Genomic DNA, 20,691 nt, shown 5'->3' with positions numbered 1-20,691 from the left:
CCTGGAAACTAGAACTGCACTTTTGTTCAAGCAGCTCTTCACTCATCAAACAGCCAGAAGGCTGCACACTGTCCTCAGTATGGAGCAGGAACTGTTTGTGGATGGAGTGATCCCAGCCAGCCCACCAACATGCTGCACTCACCTGAGGACCTCCATAGATGAAGAGCACAGTGGGGTACTTCTTTCCAGGCTGCAGATTGTGAGGTTTGTACATCATGCCATAGAGTGTGAACCCCGTGGAGCTCTCAAAGGAGAACATTTCTGGGGGAATGTAGTCAGGAAGAGGACCTGGCACAGGAGGGAACAGAGAGCCTGGTTTAAAAGAGAATGGATGGATAATGGAGCTCTGCTCCAGCCCTGCCTCATCTCCAATCCCACTGCAATCCCAGTGGATGTGGCTGGGACCAGGCACAGCCAGGAAATGCCCCAGCCTTAGGGGAGCTTTCTCAGCCCTAGCAGGTTCCCTTATTTGCTCTCCTCTGAACAGTAGTAACTCTCCTCCCCTGACACAGCCATTACAGACATCCTGTCCTTCCTAACCCCACCGAGGACTCATTACTACATCAATACATGGAAAGCACAGGATATGGATTCTGTCTTAGGGAATGAGAGATGAAAGGGAACAGAAACACAATGGAAAAATACCAGTGAGTAGGCAGCAGCACATATCTATTTAAGAATTGCACGGCCCTGCCCAGAGCATGCTCTTGAGCAGGCACACAGCACAGGGTAACTGAATGCACTTAAGCCCCTCCTTCAATGCTAAAACTGCCTTTCTGCAGTTCCTACTGTCTCTGGCCCTAGAAACTTGGTAATTCCCACTCTGAGTTCCTTCGTGGGCAGTTCATACACACTTTTCAAGTTCCTCATTCATGTTGTTACCTGCTGAGTCTAAAATGGTAGCCCAGAATTCCTTTGTCCTGTAAGCTGCATCATCTTCAGGTCCTGTCAGCCGATAAAGTGACACACAGTGAGGGTTCTTCTGGTTACTGTACTTGCTGATGAACATGTCACAGTCCTAGGGAGAAAAAGAACCTTTCCTTAAACTCCTCAGTGTGGAGGCAGGAGCAAAAATCTTCTTTCTGCATTTAGATCTTTCAGAAGATGCTTATGGACCAAATTAGACCGGAGTCTGAGCTCTTCGTAACAGCAAATATGAGGAGCTACAGTGCTTAGCAAGACTCATACCAACACTCCAAACCCCAAAATACACCTGCAAAATCAACATAGAGCATTGCCAGACGAAAAGGTGACTGCCTCAAATGTCTGGAATCCCACGCAATGCTGCCAGACTCTGTAGCCCCACTTCAGGAAAAAAGCCAGGCTCAAGCAGCTTCAAACAATTCAGGTTCATTTTGCCTGAAGTGAGCTGAAGAGCAACTGAACTGGGAAGTCAAATCTCTTTTCCAGGGTGGGTTTATGGACTCACAGCATTCAGGAGTACAAAATACAGCATAAAATCTGGTTTTTCTGTTTTTTTGGGGTTTTTTTGTCTGCTGACTGATGGTGGTAAGCCCCAGCACAGCCCTCACCTGGCTGACACAACAGGCATGTGAGTAACCCCGTTCTGTCAGCCGCTTCACTTCTCCAGGGTTCTCGTAGCTCACAACATACAAGTGATGCTCTAAAGGTGAGTCTTTTGTGCCTTGAAAGTACACCAGCTTTTTGGCTTCATCAACATAGATCTGTCAAAAAACAAAAAAAACAACCCACAACATTCAATTTTGTTTCTTGCAAAACAACGAGTTCTGCCAACTCCAAGTCTCCCCCCTCTCCCTCCTGCCCCACTTCCATAAAGCTGAGTCACAATCCAACACTCTGCAAGGAATAAGCCAAATTACTGCTCTTACTGCCCACAATTCTGTTATGATTTGCATTTCAGACTTTTGTTGCTCAGCTCTCTCAAGCAGGCTCTTTACTCCTCCCAATCTCCCCTACTGTTTGCTATGCTAAATAAATAACTGTCCTCCATTCTCTGTCACCTCCCCAGTCTTCAGACCCTTTCCCAGATTCCCAGCAAGAAAGCAGGATATCCATGCAGCAGGAGCAGAGACTCACATTGGATCCATGCCTGCCAAGCACTTCCCATTCTCCACTGGTAATTGCTATCTCCTCTTTGATGGGGCACTTGAAGTCACCTGCAAATAACCAACAAACACAGATTTTACACTTTTATGTTTTACAAAACACGTGCACACAACAACACTTCTTCCTCCCAAGGTTTTTTTACTAAACTCAAGAGCAACCTGCCTTTGCAGAAGACCCAAACCTCTGCCAGCTCCCCAGGTAAATGCTAAGGGTGGCAGCATTTAACATTTTGTGAAACGTACGACAAAGAATTTGCAAGATTCAACCTGAGGCCTAGGCAGCTTGCTTGGTTTTTACCTTTTTTTAACAAGTGTTTTGCCATTAGGACAGAAATAGGGGTTTTATTCTGAAAAAAAGGGTGTGCAAGACAATCTCGGGTGTCAAAAAATGGGGAATTTGCAACAGGTTGGGGAACAACTCTGCTTTATAAGATGGTTTAATTTTACTTAGAATGAGGGAGATTTAGTGAGAAAGAGAAGTTGGATGCATTCAGAGACATCTAGTCAACCCAGGATAGAATGCTATCTGCAAAAAAAACCCCAAAAATTAACATTTGCATGAAACTAGAACTTTTAGTAAAATCAGGTGTATGTTTTGAGCATGCAGAGCTTAATAAGTGCCTTCAACACACACCAACTAAATTAAGGAATAGATGCTGTGGAAAAAACACATGTTCATGTTAGAGGGATTAACATGTGGGCCCACTCAGACAGAGAGACCCTCTATGGACCTAAAGACTGTGTTCAAACCATGCTCCTTGTCAGCCTTCCTGCCACCAACCTGCTTGTAAAGGCTGAATTTGTTTGGTTGGAGACAATGTGCATCTCTGAGACACATTGGACCCTGCTCAGAGGGTGATTAACCTCTGTAATGATTAACCACTGGAGAAGTCAGCACAAAAACAGCCCCACTGTTGACAAGGAAAAGTCAACTCTGTGGACTTCACAGCCTCACAAGGGAGCTTGTTTTCATCTGATTTTTTGAAACTTTTCCATCTAATTTGTGAGGAAGAATCATGATTAAAGCTACAACATGCTGAATACAGAACCACCCCTGTACAATGTAAAGAGGAATGAGTGTACAGTGAAGTGCTTTCCTGGACAACAGCAGCAGCTTCCAATGAGACAATAATTTATGCCACCTGGAAAGACATTTACCTCCTCACTAGTCAGCAGCAAAGCCCAATTAAAGCAAGAAAATAATTTCACTTACTTGGAGCAGGAAGGCCTCCACATGACCTTTTATACTTGCTCTCCTTCAAAACTGAGGTGACCTTGTATAGGTGCCGGAATCCCGTTTTACACTCGGAGGCAAAAATGAACTCTATCTCATCCTCGTGGGTTTGAGGGAAAACATAGAAGATATCATGGATCTGTGGGGACAGAGCAATGGATCACTGTTATCAGCAGGACTGACACTGAAATCACACCTCTTAGGGCTCAACACAGTTCTCAGTAGCGGGTTGCTGCATGATCACTTACTGGGGGAAGCAGTTGTGCTCGTGAGGGGGTCTCTGCAGACTGCAGCCACATACCCTGACCAGAAATTCACACATGAAAATGACAGAAAAGTGACATAAAATTCTGGCCAACAGACTGATGAAGTTTTTCTGCACCTGCCTTTCTAGCTTAGACACAGAGCCTGGACCAGCTGTGCAGACAGCATATGAAAGCAACTCAGAGAAAGCAGAGTTCAGTGGTCTTCTCTGCCCAGAGGCCCCCAAGTGCAGGGTTATTTAAAGATGAGCTGACATCATCTTCCCACTCAGGAAAATGACAGCTCTTGCTTTAAGGGACAATCTTTTGAGGAACTTTTGAGAGTATTTATCTGTATTGGAGACTTTTGAGAGTATTTATCTGTACTATATGAGCCGACAGTTAAAAAACTCTCCAGACAGTAAAAATAATGAAGAAAGGACAACTCACTGTGCCAACCTGACACCATGCACATTATTACTAAGGAGAAAACATGGTATCACAGGGAGCACTTGCTGTAGAGAGATCATTCACTGGAATGCTTTCTGCAAATGCTCTCAGCTGAAAGATCCAACTCCCTGTCAGTGATTGATGTTCCCAGGCCTCCCTGCAGCCTGGCACACCTCCAGCAGGGTGTCATTCTAGAGACATCCATCTTTATCTGCAGAAGTGTGAACAGCACTCATTTTTACAGCCAGCACACTGGTGTCCAGTCCCACAACACAGCCCCGGGGCACAGCTCTGAGAGCATTACACACCAATCCATTTCACCAGACCATGTGAAGTTAAGAAGGGGTTATAGTGACTGTTAGCAGACTCTCAGGACCTGTGCACCCAATATCACCCAAGGCACATCTGTGTTGGCTGAAGAATCCTTCATCTGCTGGCACTGCTGGTGGCTGGAGGGTGTCGGTGGGTAACACTGCAAACAAGGGGCTGTCCTGGAACAGCAGCACCCTGGGCTCTGCTCCTAGCTCTGTCTGACCAAGGTGCAACCTCAAGCACAGTAGCTCTGCATTCACATCCCAAATCTCTCTTTGTTTCACAGCAGGAAGCACAGAACATGCACAGAACTTGCACAATAGGAATATTCTCCCAGGCAGCACAGTAACACCAACATCACTCAAGTGCTGAAAATATAGTCTGGAACAACAACCTGTCAGAGAAGGCTGAAATTAAAATTCTTACATTTATCCAGATGTCTGTTGTTTCTTCATAAATAATGAAAGGTGTAACAGAATCTGGTACAGCATCGATAAGTTTCTGTCTTTCCATTGCATCATCTTCTGTAGGGATGAATAATGCAGGAGGGATCAGGACTATCTGCAGTCGAGTTTGGGAGCGATCCAGGAGGATGGACCAGATGCTGTTGAGGAGAGAGATATTAGAGAAAATAACATGCAGCCATGAGTATCAGACAGGTCTGAAAATCTCAACAGGCATTCATTAGCAGAAGGCATTTTGAGGTGAGGTAAGAATGTTCCATTTCAGATAAAGCACAAAGCCAGATGTAAAATTTCACCCGCATAAACAAATCTCTTCCACAACACAAGAATCTATTTCACTTCATTTCAATATTGCATAAGCACTGCTGGTTCAAAAGTTTAATTAATTCTATTCTTCCAGATCTGGATTGTTCTTTAGAGGGAAAAAAGAGAAGAGAAAAATCAGAGGGAGTAATGAAGCAGAAAAATTACAATTGAAATGTCAGGATATTTGTGAAAACACTAATGTTTTAAATCTATACCTGGCAGAGAATAATGCTGGCACCTAAATGGACTGGCAACAGACCCTGCCATCCTTCTGATGGCTTCACATGTAGCTCTAACAATAATCCAACAAAAAGTAAGATAATGGAGCGAATGTGTCCCTGCATTTCTTCCACACTTGGGGACAAAAAAAAAAAAAAAAATACTAAAAAGGTGAAAGCCATCTTTAGATTTAAGAACTGGAGAAGTGCAAATCTGGAGAAACTTCTGGTGAGTTAGAAACACTGTACTACATCATCTACAGGGTTAAAAATGACATGCAAATGTAAGTAGCACTTACAGCAGGTTTTCTGATCAGTAAGTCTGGTCAGCAAGGATGGTCCAGTGGTTAGGGTGCTAGCCTAGGGCCTGGGGGACTTGGGCTCATTTCTCTCCTCAGCCACAGACTTCCTGTGTGACCATGGCAAGTCCCTTAGCCTCTCTGGGCTTCAGGTCCCCATCTGTAAAACGGGGACAATAGCACTGCAGGCTCTCTCGCAGGGATGCTGAGAGGACACACACATCAAAGGCTGCAAGTGCCCAAAACCAAAGCAGTAGGGCCAGGTACCAGAGAAAGAGACAAGGAGAACTCTATTTCGGGGGTGGAAAAATTGTTCCCTTTGTAGAAATGTAAAAAATGAATGCAGGCTTAAGCTTGAAGAAGAAAGGGACCACTACATTCTGCTTCTAACTGTATTGCCCCAAACCCTCTAAGCAGAGACAGGATTAACATACGCACTATTTTCCTTCTGGCGTCCACCCAGCTCTAGCAATGTACTCTACTCCTTCAAAGAGGATCTCGAACGGCTGAACTAGCTCTTTATCCACAACATCTGCAATCTGTTGACAAAGCAGCAATTCAGTGACACTGAGATGAACCCCCACAACCACTTTTCATGCACGATGAGAGTATGGACACAGAAGACTTCTGTGCGGCTCATGCAATTGGGATTGTTCAGCCCTTGCAATGCAGGGGATTCCACTCTGTCTGCAGCTTGACAGCCCCACAGCAGGAGAGCTGCACACAACCAGCACAGCCAGGGCTGGGGCTTGAGAAATCTGGATGGATGGTGCTCACAAATCCTTTGCTCCCCTCAGACAAATCACCTGAACACTCCATTTCCCCACGTAAAGGGAAGGTCATTTGTACTGAGCTATTTTATAAGGTGTTTTCATCAGCAGATGTTGAACATCCTGTATGACATCCAGTTAGCAATGTGGTTCTAACTCATGATGTGCAGTTCTGCAGGCTGTCCCTGCTGGGACTGGGAACAAGCCACAGTGGCACCCCAAGGGCTGTGATGGCTGTCCCTGCCTGTGCTGGCTGGTGTCAGCATTGCTGTCCCAGCAGGTGACTGCTGATGGTTGATGTAGCTCAAGGGTAGAGAGAATCCCAGTAATGTATGGCTGTTACTGGATCTGTTTGGGAAGATTAATTCCCCAACTGCTCAAAGAGCTTGGACTGGGCTATGGAAATTTCTGCATCTGGTAAAAAATCCTGGGGCAAAAGCAAAGTTCATCTCTTTCTAAATGTCCATGCTTTTATAAGGTGATACATTCTCTTCACAATCAATTTTTTGCAAGATCTGCAGCCAATCAAGAGATCTGTCACATATGAAAGTCTGACCATCCACACCTAAAATATTCTGCTCTGCAGCTGAGTTCACAAACCAGTGGTGGGGGAGGAAAACACAGCCTTGAGAAATACTGCTGCACACACAGACACCAGGAATCTGCACAGGAATGAGCCGAGTGCGCTGCCTCTGGGGAAGCCACTGAACTATCACAACCAAGAAAGTTTGTTTGTTCTGAACTGAAAAATGAATTTTACCAAAAAAGCAGCACAGAAGTTACATTCATTTGAAGCAGAACATAGAACTTACCCTGCCTTCTGCATTGATTGTCACTTCACATATCTTGAAAGTGACCTTGGGATTTGCTGTACCTATAAAAACAGATGTTAGCAGTCAGGAACCCATTGCTTGCTTCCAGGAGGGCAGACATGAACTGTGGATTACTGTGATGTCAGTCACACAGAACTGGAAAAGGCAGAGAGGAGAGTGCTCTTTAATCAAATACACGCGTGTGTGCACGTGTGAGAGACTGCACAGAATGAGGCAGGGAAAAAAGAAACTGCCAACACGAGGCAGATTCAGTGATGCAGTCCTGCAAAGAGCTCAGATGAAGAGCCACGAGGCTGTCACAGGCAGTCCACAGTCAAAAAATGCATGTACCAGTTGTAAATGCTCAGGACTGATAAGGATAGCAAAGCAACCTTTGGTTTACTGTTTGGCTGGTTTTCTTGAGGCTACACATAAAAAGTGATCCAGTCCTAAAAAGCATCTATAAAAATTAGAGCAACTTACACTTAAAAATACATTGTCATGACTAGTGAGGTCAAGGTAATAAAGCTGAGCATTTGTGTTGCATTTGTGTTGCATGCTAAAAATCTGAAGTTAATTTTACACAAAGCAACAACTCATTCTGCTGTACAGGACTTTAGGTGCTAAATGCTGAGGCCTGCTCCACAGCAAAAAGAGATAAACCTGTTTTTTAGATAAAAACTGAAGCACTGAGATGTAACAACTTCCCCTGGGCCACAATGCTGGTTTCTTTAAGTCTCTGTCTTCTCCCTGTAATACATTACCTCAATTTTTGCTCTCCTAACGACCCACAGAAAAGGGCCACTGCCCCTGCAGCTCAGGCTGGAAGCTCAGGCCCAGAAATTAAAATCTAGACTTTTTTTTTTTCTTTTGGTCGGTTTAAAGAATTAATTACATGGTTGCATTGTTTTCCTAAACCACTGAGACATAACACGGAATAGAGCTGGGACAAAACACCCTCAAATCTGAGCATACACAAGTGACAAAAACCATGGAGTCATCCCTCACCTTCCCAGGCTAACACCAAGCCCTTCCTGCTCCTTGAAACAAGTAATAAATCAGGATTGTAAGCAAAAACTTTTGCCAGTGGATCAGGGAACCTACAAGATCTGTAATCAACTCAGCAGCTTGGGAAGGTCAGCCAAACAGAAGTTATTTCTACAAAAAATGAAGACTTCAGGAGTGAGGAAAGAGAGTAAATCACTTTACTGTTAACTGTGAGCAACATGCCCTGCTGAAACAACTGGGAAATCTCACAACAAGGGCTGAATGTCCAAACTGGCCCCATACACCTGACAGTGAATCAGCCTTCAGCTAAACAGAAACCCTTCTGAATAATGAAAAAGGCCATAATTCTGCAGCTACTCCCTCAGAGACATGGGGCTGTAATGAGCACCAAGTCCTCAGCAGCTCAGATCAGCCAGGATCCAAGGGAGCAGTTCCAAAATGGTGAAAATCAGGTAAGGATTTGTTAACTCCTGAGAGACCCAGACTTGGAGCTCTTAGTAGCCACATAGCTGGATTATCAGCACAGTCACCAGTGACTACTTTAACCTCCCCAGCAGCAGTTTCCCCAAAGACATTCCCCCACCTGGACACCAATTCATAACTCAACACCTTCAACAACCCTTCACTTGAGGTTAGGAGAGTCACTGTTGTTAGGCACATGGAATACAATGTGTCCCTCAGAACCAGAGGTGTAAGGGATCAGGGTCTCACCAGTTTTGGGGTACCGGAAGGAATCTGTTCTTCTTGTCTCCAGCATGGGTGATGTGACATGAATAATTTCCACCTCTGACTCATCGTTTTCTTCATAAAGAATTCGAAGAACTTTACCCCCGTTCAGTGCTGTAAATGAATTAACACTTCCCTGTCAGAACAGTTCTCATTATCAGTTATTGCTGGCATCAATATTCTGTCAGGAGCACAAGTAGGTTGGAAGGATGAAGAAAAATCCAAGGAAGTCAGTGATTCATGTTCCATTTAGCAAAACACTGAGGCTCTCACAACTCCTACCACTGTTGTGAGAAGGGAAGCCTCTTCCCCAGTAACACGTGCTCACAAGGCCACTGTAACTCACCCAGTGCTGCAGATAATTTAAGAGGAGTTACAAGTGTAAGTTTCCCATCTTGAATTAAGACAAATAACAAACACCTCTGCACTGGATAGCACAGCACAGGGGTAACTACTTGTACCTGTCAGACACACTTACTTGGCTGTGCCTTTGGGCTCCACCAGTAGCCAGTGTACCTGTCAAACTCTTCCTGCAACACAAAAGTAGCCACGCCAGCAGATTTTGGATCCTCCTCAACATTAGCAAGTTCTAAAAAAAGACACAACAAAATTAGTTCATGATGTACTGCAAAATCAAACCAGTTCTGCATTTACCCCCAACACGACCCAAGTTCACCCCCTGGGAACAATGACACGATAATAAATGTGACTTCTCAGCAGATCTGCTTTCTGCTGCCACTCTGCTCTGTTGATTTATTTAGGAAGGATCTAATCCTCTCTGACATGGCAGCTTCTTTTAGGAAAGGAAAGCCACCCTCCCTTCTTACTCCTAACCAATTAGTCTCTCAATTTTCTATGTACTATTCCAAGAAAGAAAATATTTACTCTCCCTGAGTTCAGTGAATAGGAACCACAACTTTTAAGAAAATAAATTTTAAAAAATAACACAGAAAAAACAAGTTAAAGCTTTCTGAACAACTGAAACTGCCAATAACATCCAGAAAAATGAAAGAACCACGTATTTCATCCACTGTACAAACCAGAAGTAACAGATTTGCATAACATCTCAACATGACAGATCCATAGGGCTTCAATATTTTTCCTGTTACCCTGGAGGTAACTTAGCAGCGCTCCATAAATAATTATCATCTGAGAAGGAGTCACTGCTACAGTTTATTTTTAATGTACTTACATAATACTTTAATATTTAACATTTAAATAAGCTAAGGCATTATTGTAGTCTCAGAGTTTGTTATTAGTTACTTAACTATAATTTAAATTCCGTAGTTTATATACAAAGTGTGTTTAAATACAAAGCCAAATTGATTGCTTTATCCATAATTTCCCATTTTCCTTCCTCCAGGATACGCCTAAAACTACCCTGGAGAGAGGGCAGGAAGAAAGGACCTAAGTCACTGAGTATGAGGGACCAGCAAAAGCTGCAGTGCTACTCAGAAACTGTTTCTAAAAGTCCCTGCAGCCTGATTTCACTGACAGAAACTTTCCTTCAGATCTATTCCACCCACAGCTCCTCCACACAAACAAAGCTGTTGCAGTCAAAAGGAATGTGCTGTGTTTCAGGAGAAGAGCCCTTCCATATGGATTCAGCAAATAACTCACTTTGCCAGAATCCAGAGTACAGGGAAAAGAACTGCCCCACACTATCTGCACTAAAGGAAAAGTGTAGAATGTGAAAAACAAAGTGCAATCAAGTGGCCATTCCTTCAGATTTCAGAAGGACCCCCAATGCCACCACTAAAAGTGCAGAGGAGGTGCAGAGGGTTTCATTCAGGATGAATTACCATTGTGCACAAATGTTAGCCTCCTTTCTTCTCTGGTTTCTATATTAGCTATCCAGATGTCATTGCTGTGGATAAATGCAATCCAATTTGGATCTGCTGGACAAAGCTTGGGATCCATCCGGATGTTTGGACAACTGGTCTCTACCAGAATAGGTCTTAAAGGCTGTTGCTGTTTGAAAGAAACAAACAAACAAAAAAAAGCAAAGTAAGCAATGATAACCAATGGACACTTAGAGAAGTGTCCTGGATTATCTGGTCTCAAGACCACAGTAGTGTGGACACTAACTTCAAAGATAAAGGTTTATAACAGAGGAATCTATTTATTTTTAACACAGAAAAATACTACGGAAATATTTTCTAGAGAAAGTTGAGTTTCTACCATGGTTACACAGACGGCAGCTTGGCTAGAGAAGCCTGGCACACACTTAAAAACAGCATCCTAAAAAGGGGCTGGCAGAACATACAATCTTGTCCTCCAAAAGCAACTCCGGGTACAGTAAATTCCCCCTGACAACAGACAGGCAGACATCAAGCACTTGTTATAACAATAAATTATTTCAGCTTTGAAGTCCAGCTTCAGCACCAGCAGAGTAAAGGGTGCATGATCTGCAAGTTACACAGCCAAATCTTGTAACATGCACAGTGCTGACTGCTGCACAGTGACCTCTAACCACAGCTGGGGAACCAAAGCTGCCTCTGATGGGACTTCTGACTACCTGACAGAGCAGGGAGCACCACAGCCTTCATCCTGCATTTTATTGGCATTGTTGCTTATGAAAAATCAACAAAATCCAGTGTCCTGCTACGCTGCTACAGTTTCTACCATTTCTTGTAACTCTCCAAGTTTCTTCAACCATGGAAATACATCCTTATGGAGGACTTCCCTGTGTTTCAAGGGCTGTCGAGGCTACTTGCCCCACTAGGGCAACAATAACTGATTATGATCAAGCTCTTTTGCTTTCAGTCCAAGCCAAAGGAGCTCCCAGCCAGAGGAAAGGAGCAGTGCAGACAACAGGAGAGATGAGCAAACTCACAGTGAACCCATGAGGGCCTCCGTCTTTTACGTGGTAAATTCCACTGCCAGCCTGAAACAGGAAGGTGCCACTTTCTCGGTGGTAGTCGTAGGAGGCAATCCCAATGGTGCCAATTCTCTTCCTCTCCCGCAACAGCTCCTCTTCCCGGGAATACATCCCATAGTCCAGGACAGCCTGAGAGAGGCAGAGAGGCACAATCAACACCTCTGCTCTCCGTGTCTTTACTACACAGCAAGGGCACCTCTGGACGCCGAGCGTCTGGGAGCAGATGGAACCCTTTTCCTCCTCCTCCTCCCAAATCCTGCTGGGGGCTGCAAGCCCACTCCTGCTCAGCCTTCAGCACTTGCAGGTGCAGACCATGATTGGGTGCTACACCTCCCCCATGGCAAGGCTGGGGGTTGGGATTGCCGATATTCCCTGGCAGAAGGATCAGACTGAAGGTTTGTTATTTCTAGGACAAGCAGGAGAGGATTTGGTAACTTTCACAAAGATTGGCAGTGAGTGGTCTGGTGGGAGGAGAGCAGAGCAGGAATTTTATGGCTGGCTGACAGCCTGAGGAAATGACACATGGGGTAAAACACACCTAATTCCACAGGGGGTTTGTCCCACCTCCTCCATTCTGCAGTGCTGCAGGGGGTGGAACTGGTGCAAACTGGCTCTGAGCAGAGGTGAAAAGGAGACCCAGGTCCCCGTGAGTAGGAACTGGAGACACAGACTGATCCTGAACTGGAACCACAGACTGATCCTTGGGGGACTCAGCACTTCCCCCTGGCAAGACATCGATCACTGGAGACACACAGGCACCTTCAGCCATCTCCAGGATCTGACAGCAGAATCTGATGCAAATTAGCACTTGCAATCTCTGCCAGCACAGGAGGAATCATCCAGCACACACGGTTTTTATGATGCACAAAGGCTGTGCTTGTTTATGAGATGGCTGCAGAGTCAGTCGAGTACACGGTGGATCTTAAAATGTTTTTAAGACAGTAAACTCCAAACGTTAGAGATGGCTCCTAGCTGCAGCCCCAAAGCCTGGGTGCTTGCAGTGCTGCCAAGAAGCAAGAAAGAAATCAAGACCCACCGGAAAAAGATCCAGAAGAGGCTTCCAGGAAAGCAGCAGGACGGCAGCTTTGTTGATAGTTTTGGGAATTTCAGAGTAGAAGAGCGTGTTCTCCCTGTTCTCCCCAGACATTGCTGTTATCAAAGTCAGAAGAAATAAAAGAATATATAAAAATTATTCTGTTAATAATCCAAACACTTTCAAAGGATACTTAGGAATGGTTTCACAGGCCTTTCTTGCGAGAGAAAATACTGACAGTCTCTGCACTGCTGCTTGCTCTGGGAATTCCCAGCTCCACAGAAATGCAAGTCATGGAGAAGGCAGAGAGCAAGGAACTAAACCCATGCTTACTCCATGCTGCCTGAAGCATACCATACCTGCAGATGTACCAGGAAAATGTGTCTTCCTGAAGGTTGTGGGGCTCTTTTAATTTATAAACTTTTAAAAATCAAGGAGAGCCTTTCTGCTGATTCCCCTGGCCGGAGTGTGGCACGCTGCAGGCTGTGTTTCAAAAATAATGCATCTCCAGGAAGGTTTTAAGGTTCCTTTCCTGTTCCTCTCCCTCAGAGCTGTTCAGATTTCTGAAAGCTCCTGCTAAGGCACATGGGGATCAGCCCAGAGGGAGCCACACGTGCCCCAGGGAAGGCCAAACCTCTCCTACAGCTCAGAAATGGGCACACAGAAAACCAAACCTCATCCCAGCTGGGGTCAGCCTTAAGCCACCCTCAATGTGCTTGAACTCAGCATCATTTAAGGATTATGAGACACACACACCCATCCTCTGAAAATGGCAAAAAGACACAGATCATGAGCTTTCTGACTCTGTCGTTGCACAGCACATCCAAAGACTCTATGAATCACAAACCAGAGCAACCAGGCTGAGCTGCAAGCACTGGGGATGGAATATGGTTCTGGCTTCATAGAATCATAGAATCATAGAATAGGCTGGGTTGGAAGGGGCCTCAGAGATCATCGAGTCCAACCCTTGAACAACTACCACCACAGTCACTAGACTATGGCACTGAGTGCCATATCGAGTCGCTTTTTAAATGTCTTTTTAAATGTCTTCTAGGTCTTTGCTCCAGCCACTGCTTCTTCCCCCAGCCCAGTTTTTTATGGACTCGTGTAAAACCAGTGCAGCTTTTCACAAAAACATTCCTCTACCACAAGGCCTGCTCCAGAAAAGCCACCCAGAAGGTTGCTCCCACTGTGACTTACAGAGCCAGATCACTTCCAGCAGAGCTGAAATTTAGAAATGCTGATATGTCAAGTGAAAGCTAATCAGTGAAACAATGCAAAAGTGAGGTACTGAGGCCAAGAACAATAAATTACATTAAGTTCTTTATTATCAAGACCCAAACTGTTGAGCAAAATATTTACTTTTTAAGCTGCCCCCGCCCTACACTGCTATTCATTCCCTCCAGAATCCCTGGAAAAGCTACTCTATCAGTAGCTGAGACACAAAGGACTTTGACAATTCCAATTAAAATCTCTGCTTTGGAAGGAAACTAAAGGAGAAGAAGGTTTTACCCACTAGTTGTAATTAAGAGAAAGGAGATCAAATTGGTGTAGCTTTTGGAGAGGGAATATCCCACTTGGAGTGAAAGAAAACAGACTTCACCCACCCTTCCAGTTAGGGAACATGCCCCCAGGGACACTTCAGCTCTTCTCCAGCTCTAACAAGACCTAATGGGTCACCTTCAACCACACCATTTCAGTTGCAGGTTATGTCACAAGTTCGGATGAGACACGACCATCAGGATCACTCCATTTGACCAAGGTGGCCTGAAACCCATCCTAATTTAACTGCCAGGAACATCCAGCTCAAAACAACAGCCAAACCTGAAGACCCTCAGCAGTTGGGTCAAGGCATGGGGTGCTCCAGCCAGCTTACCCAGGTAGTAGATCCTATCAGAATGAGGTCCTTCAGGATCATTTTTCTTGACAAACGTGAAGTCATGAGGAGCTTTTGCCATCATGTACCCATGATACTTCCGTGTATCCGTGAGCAGTTTCCGAAGCTGGCTCCAGGAATGTCTCTCTACATAGAAGGGTTCCAGTTTTGGCTGCTCCTCTCTCTGGACCTGCTCCTCAGGGCCTGCAGTTTCAAAGATTTCAAGGCCCGGCTGTTCAGTTTCCATGGCTGCTGCCATGTTGCATGTTTCTGGAAGAACAGAAGAGCAGAATTCCAGCACTGTCTGCCAGCAGCCCAGCAAACATTCAAACATTCACTTCAGACTCCCCAGACACCCTCACAGTAAGAGCACCAGAAGAAAACCACCAGATCGTGGTGGGGGAAAGAACCACAGCAGAATGAAGAAGACCAAGAAGGGGATTTCTGCTGAAGAAAGCAGGCTGCCACCACTCAGCCTTTCAGAAGGGGACAAAGAACTTCACAGAACCACACATTTATTGCTGTTTGCCTTCACCACCCCCCACATACCAACTACTCAGCTCATCAAGTGGCTAAATTCTCCCCTAGTAAGCTCCTACCTGCTTCCTCCTCCCTGTGAACTGCACAAATGTCACCTCAGTATGCTGATAACAGACCAGGGCATGATCAGGACTAGAGCTAGGCTGGAATGAACAAATGCTTAGAGAAAACACCACTGGGAGTTGATTTGGAACCACCAGACCACACAAAATGGGGCAACATAACCATGTGTCCTTATCCCCTTCATTCTCCTCTAACTTCTTGGGGTTGTTGGCATCTCCTTTCAAAGGCAGCTCAGAAAGGTCTGGCAATGACCACCATTATTCCAGTAGCTCAGGGATTTAATTATAAATACTGTCTGCGTGAGACTCTTGCAGAAGAAAGGCAACACAGTGAAAAAGAACCCAACATTTTCCAAGCAGATTTATCTGCACATAACCCTTATCTTCCTGAGCAGGTTGTTAATGTAGCAGATTCTCTCCTTCTGTAGCCAGATGGGCTTTAAAGTCAGACCTGAGCTGGAAAAGAAAACGAGCCCAGATATCTGGCAAGAGGAAAACCAAGTCTTTCCACTCTAAATCTCAGGGTAAAGCTCTAAAAGGCTCCCAGCTATGAATTCCCACCCTCTAGTTTATTACTGAGTGACCAAGGAATGCCAATCCTCAAAAGCAGATTTTTTTTTTTTTTTCTGTCTATAAAATGGAAATGTTTCATGGTTGGCACACTGCTAGGGGAAAGCTTGGTGGCCTGGCACAAAAGAACCACCAAATCTCAGAGCATGGGCTGAGCTAACAGAGCTTCCCCAGGCAAAGCTGAGATACCTCCTCCTCCTCACAGAGAAGGGAAAAAGAAATGACCTACACCCTGGACCTAACTCATTTTAAGACAAGCTTCTAACAACAAAGCAAGGCAAGACTGGATTAAAAGTTTCACTTTTGACAATACAAACACAATGCACACTTTTGTCCAAGCTATTTGCAACACAAAAGCATAGCACAAGTTAAGCAGCCCTCTAAAACTGGATGGAGAGTCCAGACCCATACACAGAACAGTGTTCTGCCCAGGCGGTGTTAGAAACCAACAATGAGACCTCATATCTGAATCAGAAAACTTCCCTCTAATTTGTAGAATTCCAAAAAAAGAAAAATTTGCCCTGCCCCACCTCCATGCAGATGCTGGTCTGTCTTTAACCTGACCCTCCCAAGAAAGGAGACAAAAACGGCAGAGCAGCAGAGTGCAATGAGGAAACAAGAGTGAGCAATGCCACCCGGACAGGTGGTCCGAGCACAGGGCAAGGCAACAATGCGCCTACCAGGAGATGGCTGCGGGATGTCTACCGCAGCCACCTCCTACTTTTTAGTATTTTATTTCCACCTCCTTGCCCACAGAGAGAGACCGCCCCATCCATCACCCCACCTCAGGGGAACTTCCATCACTACAGCACTATAGGAGGAGGTCTCGCATCCGCAGGGAGAGCCTGGAGGGACATGTCGGGCCCGAGGGCGGTGAACAGCAACGGGTCTGCCCTTGCAGCCGAAGTCGGAGGAAGCGGTCAGACCCCAGGAGGGACCCTCCGCCACCGGGAGCAGCGCTCAGGCTGGCGGAAAGCCAGGCCGCCCCGGGACAAGCTCCCTCCTCCTCCTACCCCACGGGGTACCAGCAGCTCCCCAAGGGGAGGAGGGGGCGGCCCCACTGCCGGGAGGCCACCTTCCCCCCTAATCCCGGCCCCCACGAGTGAACTCACGCACCCCGATACTCACGGAGCTCCGCGGCGGCGACACTGCCGAGCCGCCCCGCCGGGCTACTTCCGCTTCCGGCAGGAGAACCCGCGGCGCCCCTTGCAGGCGGGGAGGAGGAGACGCCAGCCCCGCAGAGCACCGAAGGGGACGAGCGCTACCTACCGCCCAGGAGGACCGAGCAGCGGGAAGGAGGGAAGAGAACCGGGACCGGAACCCGAACTGAGAGCGGGACCGGGACACACACAGCACCGAGTGCACAAGGACACACACCGCCCCCCTGTGCATGGAAGGGAGCCGTGCAACGTCCCCTCACACGAGAATCATTCCGTATCAAAAATCATCTTTCCCCCCCCAAAACATAGATCTTTCACACCGACACGCTTCCCACAGAAAAAATGAAATAAATATGGAAATAACAATTAATTCCCACTAGTAATGGGGTGTGTTCAGCTGAGCGCTCCAGTACATCCGCATCTCCCCTGGCAAAGCCACAACGAAGCAGCTCCGAGGTCACAGCCCTGGGCCACTGTCACCCACCCACCCACCCGGGACAGAGATTTCCACAGATATTTCCTGGAAGCACCCTCGGGGCAGGATGGCCGTGGCCGAGGTGTCCCTGGCTTGAAGCCAGGAGTAATTATTACCTAAATAGGCGCTGTCCTTTTTTAATGATTCGTAGCAAGGTCTCAGGGCCCCTCATTACAACGCCAGATGTTGAAAAGGTTGGGACGGAACGCACAGGGTTACACAAAAGCGCTTCAGTCCTCCGTGGTGAGGGCTGAAGCAGCTCAAGCAGCACTCGGTGCCCTTGAGGGCCAAGCCTTGGTGAAGATTTGTGCCACTGAGACCATCTCCCTGTGGATCCCCGAGGCAGCTCGAGGGACCTGATGTCCCACCGAGCAGAAAGTTGCAAAAGCACAAGGAAGCCCTAAGGTTTGTGTTAGAATACCTGAGCGAAGTTCTCTCAGCAAGATGCTCTAAACAAGGTTCTCTAAGGGAGGTTCTCACAACCACGTTTCCCTCAGAGATTTTCTCTCAGCCAGGTTCTCCCAGATGTTCTCTCAAGGAGCTTATGGAAGAGAGGTTCTCTCAATGATGTTTACCTCACAGAGGTTCTCTCAAGGAGGTTCTCTCAGGGAGGTGACCTAAGCGACATCGTCTTGGATGTCACGCCAGGAAGGTTTTTCAGAGGTTCCTTCAGGGAGGTTCTCTCAGTGAGGTTCTCCCAGAGAGGGTCCCTCAGATAAGTTACCTCAGCCATGTCACTGCAGCCAGGGTCTCTCGGCGAGGTTCTCTCAGCCAGGTCACCTCCGGGAGGACACTGCAGGGAGGTCACCACAGGGAGGTTCCTTCAGTGAGGTTCCTTCAAAGAGGGTCTATCAGAGAGGGTCTCTCAGGGAGGTTCTCTCAGAGAGGTTACTTAACCATGTCACCTTAGCCATGTCACCTCAGCCATGTTACCTCACCTAGGTTCTCTCAGCGAGGTCACCCCGGTGAGGTCACTTCAGGGAGGTCACCTCAGGGAGGTTCTCACAGAGAGGTTCTCTAAGAGAGGATCTCCCAGGGAGGTTCTCTCAAAGAGGGTACGTCAGCCTTGTGACCTCAGCCATGTCACCTTAGGCAGGTTCTCTCAGTCAGGTCACCTAAGGAAGGTCACCTCGGGAAGGTCACCTCAAGAAGGTCACCTCAGGGAGCTTCCTTCAGGGAGGTTCCTTCAGACAGGGTCTCTCAGAGAGGGTCTCACAGAGAGGTTACCTCAGCCATGTCACCTCAGCCACATTCGCTCACGAGGTCACCTCGGCGAGGTCACCTCAGGGAGGTGACCTCGAGGAAGTCTCCTCGGGGAGGTCATCTCGAGGAGGTTACCTCAGATAGGTCACCTCGGGGAGGTCACCTCAGACAGGTCACCTCGGGGAGGTCACCTCCTTGAGGTAACCACAGGGAGGTTTTCGAGGAGAGGTTACCTCAGACATGTCACCTGAGCCATGCCACCTGAGCCATGTCACCTCAACCAGGTGACCTCAGGGAGGTCACCTAAGGGAGGTTCTCTAATTGAGGTTACCTCAGCCATGTCACCTCACCCATGTGCTCTCAGCCAGGTTTTCTCACCCAGATGACCTCGGTGAGGTCACCTCAGGGAGCTTTCTTTCCCGGAGCTTCCTTCAGAGAGGGACCCTCAGAGAGGTTACCTCATCCATGCGATGTAATGTCACCTCAGCCAGATTCTCTCACAAGGTCACCTTGGCGAGGTCACACCAGGGAGGTCACCTTGAGAAGGTCACCTTGGGGAGTTCACATACATGAGGTCACCTCAGGGAGCTTCCTTCAGAGAGGTCACCTCAGCCATGTCACCTCACCCAGGTTCTCTCATGAGGTCACCTCGAGGGGGACACCTCGAGGGGGTCACCTCGGGAAGGTCAGCACAGGGAGGCTCCTCCAGACAGGTTCCTTCAGAGAGGTTCTCCAAGAGAGGGTCTCTCAGACTGAGTCTCTCAGACAGGTTCTTTCAGAGCTTACCTGAGCCATGCAACCTCAGCCATGTCACCTCAGCCAGGTTCTCTCAGCGAGGTCACCACAGGGAGGTTCCTTCAGTGAGGTTCTCACAGAGAGGTTCTCTAAGAGATGATCTCTCAGGGAGGTTCTCTCAGAGAGAGTCTCTCACATAGGTTACCACAGCCTTGTCACCTCAGCCATGTCACAGCCATGTCACCTCGGCCAGGTTCTCTCAGCAAGGTCACCTCAGCGAGGTCACCTTGGGGAGGTCACCTCCCGGAGGTTCCTTCAGAGAGCTTCATTCAGAGAGGGTCTTTCAGAAGAGTATCTAACCTAGCCATGTCACCTTAGCCATGTCACCTCCCCTATGTTGCCTCCCCCATGTCACCTCAGGGAGCTTCCTTCCCGGAGTTTCCTTCAGAGATGTTCCTTCAGAGAGGGTCTCTCAGAGAGGTTACCTCAGCCATGTCACCTCCACCATGTCTCCATAGCCATGTCTCCACAGCCATGTCACCTTCAGCCAGCTTCTCTCACCAGTTGACCTCGGGGAGGTCACCTCGGGGAGGTCACATCAGGGAGGTCATGTTGAGGAGGTCACCTTGAGGAGGTCGCCTTGAGGAGGTCGCCTTGAGGAGGTCGCCTTGAGGAGGTCACCTCAGGGAGCTTCCTTCAGAGATGTTTCTTCAGAGACGTTCCTTCAGAGAGGGTCTCTCAGGGAGGTTCTCACTGAGAGGTTACCTCAGCCACATCACCTCAGCCATGTCACCTCAGCCAGGTTCTCTCAGGGAGGTCACCTCGGATAGGTCACCTCAGGGAGGTCACCACAGGGAGGTTCCTTCAGAGAGGTTCTCCCAGAAAGGGTCTCTCAGACAGAGTCTCTCAGGGAGGTTCTCTCAGAGAGGTTACCTTAGCTATGTCACCTTAGCCATGTCACCTCAGCTATGTCACCTCAGTCATGTCACCTCAGGGAGCTTCCTTCTCGGAGTTTACTTCAAAGAGGGTCTCTCAGAGAGATCAACTTAGCCATGTCACCTCAACCATGTCACCACATCCATGTCACCTCAGCCAGCTTCTCTCACCAGTTCACCTCGGCAAGGTCACCTCAGGGAGGTCACCTCGGGGAGGTCTCCTTGGGGAAGTCACCTCAGGGAGGTCAACTCAGGGAAGGGACCTCAGGGAGGTCACCTACATGAGGTCACCT

The 20,691-nt window shown here is 47.3% G+C and overlaps 1 protein-coding gene across 4 annotated transcripts in view; it reads right to left on the bottom strand.

Moving 5' to 3' along the window:
* The window catches only part of DPP8 (dipeptidyl peptidase 8), a 35,726-nt gene that overhangs the window by 9,293 nt on the left and 5,742 nt on the right, over positions 1-20,691 (bottom strand). Inside the window, exons 1-15 of one of the 4 annotated variants that reach the window (XR_011727898.1) lie at positions 17,007-17,100; positions 14,719-14,988; positions 12,846-12,958; positions 11,765-11,938; positions 10,731-10,899; positions 9,407-9,517; positions 8,914-9,042; positions 7,195-7,256; positions 6,051-6,151; positions 4,752-4,929; positions 3,301-3,460; positions 2,059-2,138; positions 1,533-1,685; positions 883-1,018; positions 143-288 (exon numbers count right to left, since the gene is read on the bottom strand). Coding sequence is in view for 3 of the 4 variants with exons in the window: in XM_071754149.1 (XP_071610250.1) it covers positions 143-288; positions 883-1,018; positions 1,533-1,685; positions 2,059-2,138; positions 3,301-3,460; positions 4,752-4,929; positions 6,051-6,151; positions 7,195-7,256; positions 8,914-9,042; positions 9,407-9,517; positions 10,731-10,899; positions 11,765-11,938; positions 12,846-12,958; positions 14,719-14,977 (1,971 nt within the window). In the remaining variant the exon portion in view is untranslated. Of the gene's footprint in view, positions 1-142; positions 289-882; positions 1,019-1,532; positions 1,686-2,058; positions 2,139-3,300; positions 3,461-4,751; positions 4,930-6,050; positions 6,152-7,194; positions 7,257-8,913; positions 9,043-9,406; positions 9,518-10,730; positions 10,900-11,764; positions 11,939-12,845; positions 12,959-14,718; positions 14,989-17,006; positions 17,113-20,691 lie in introns of those variants that run through there. The other 3 variants (XM_071754149.1, XM_071754151.1, XM_071754150.1) reach the window with 3 other exon arrangements.

Source organism: Heliangelus exortis, chromosome 11 (genome assembly GCF_036169615.1).
Source record: "Heliangelus exortis chromosome 11, bHelExo1.hap1, whole genome shotgun sequence".
NCBI classification, from domain to species: domain Eukaryota; kingdom Metazoa; phylum Chordata; class Aves; order Apodiformes; family Trochilidae; genus Heliangelus; species Heliangelus exortis.
This window is presented reverse-complemented; position numbering and strand designations above follow the sequence as displayed.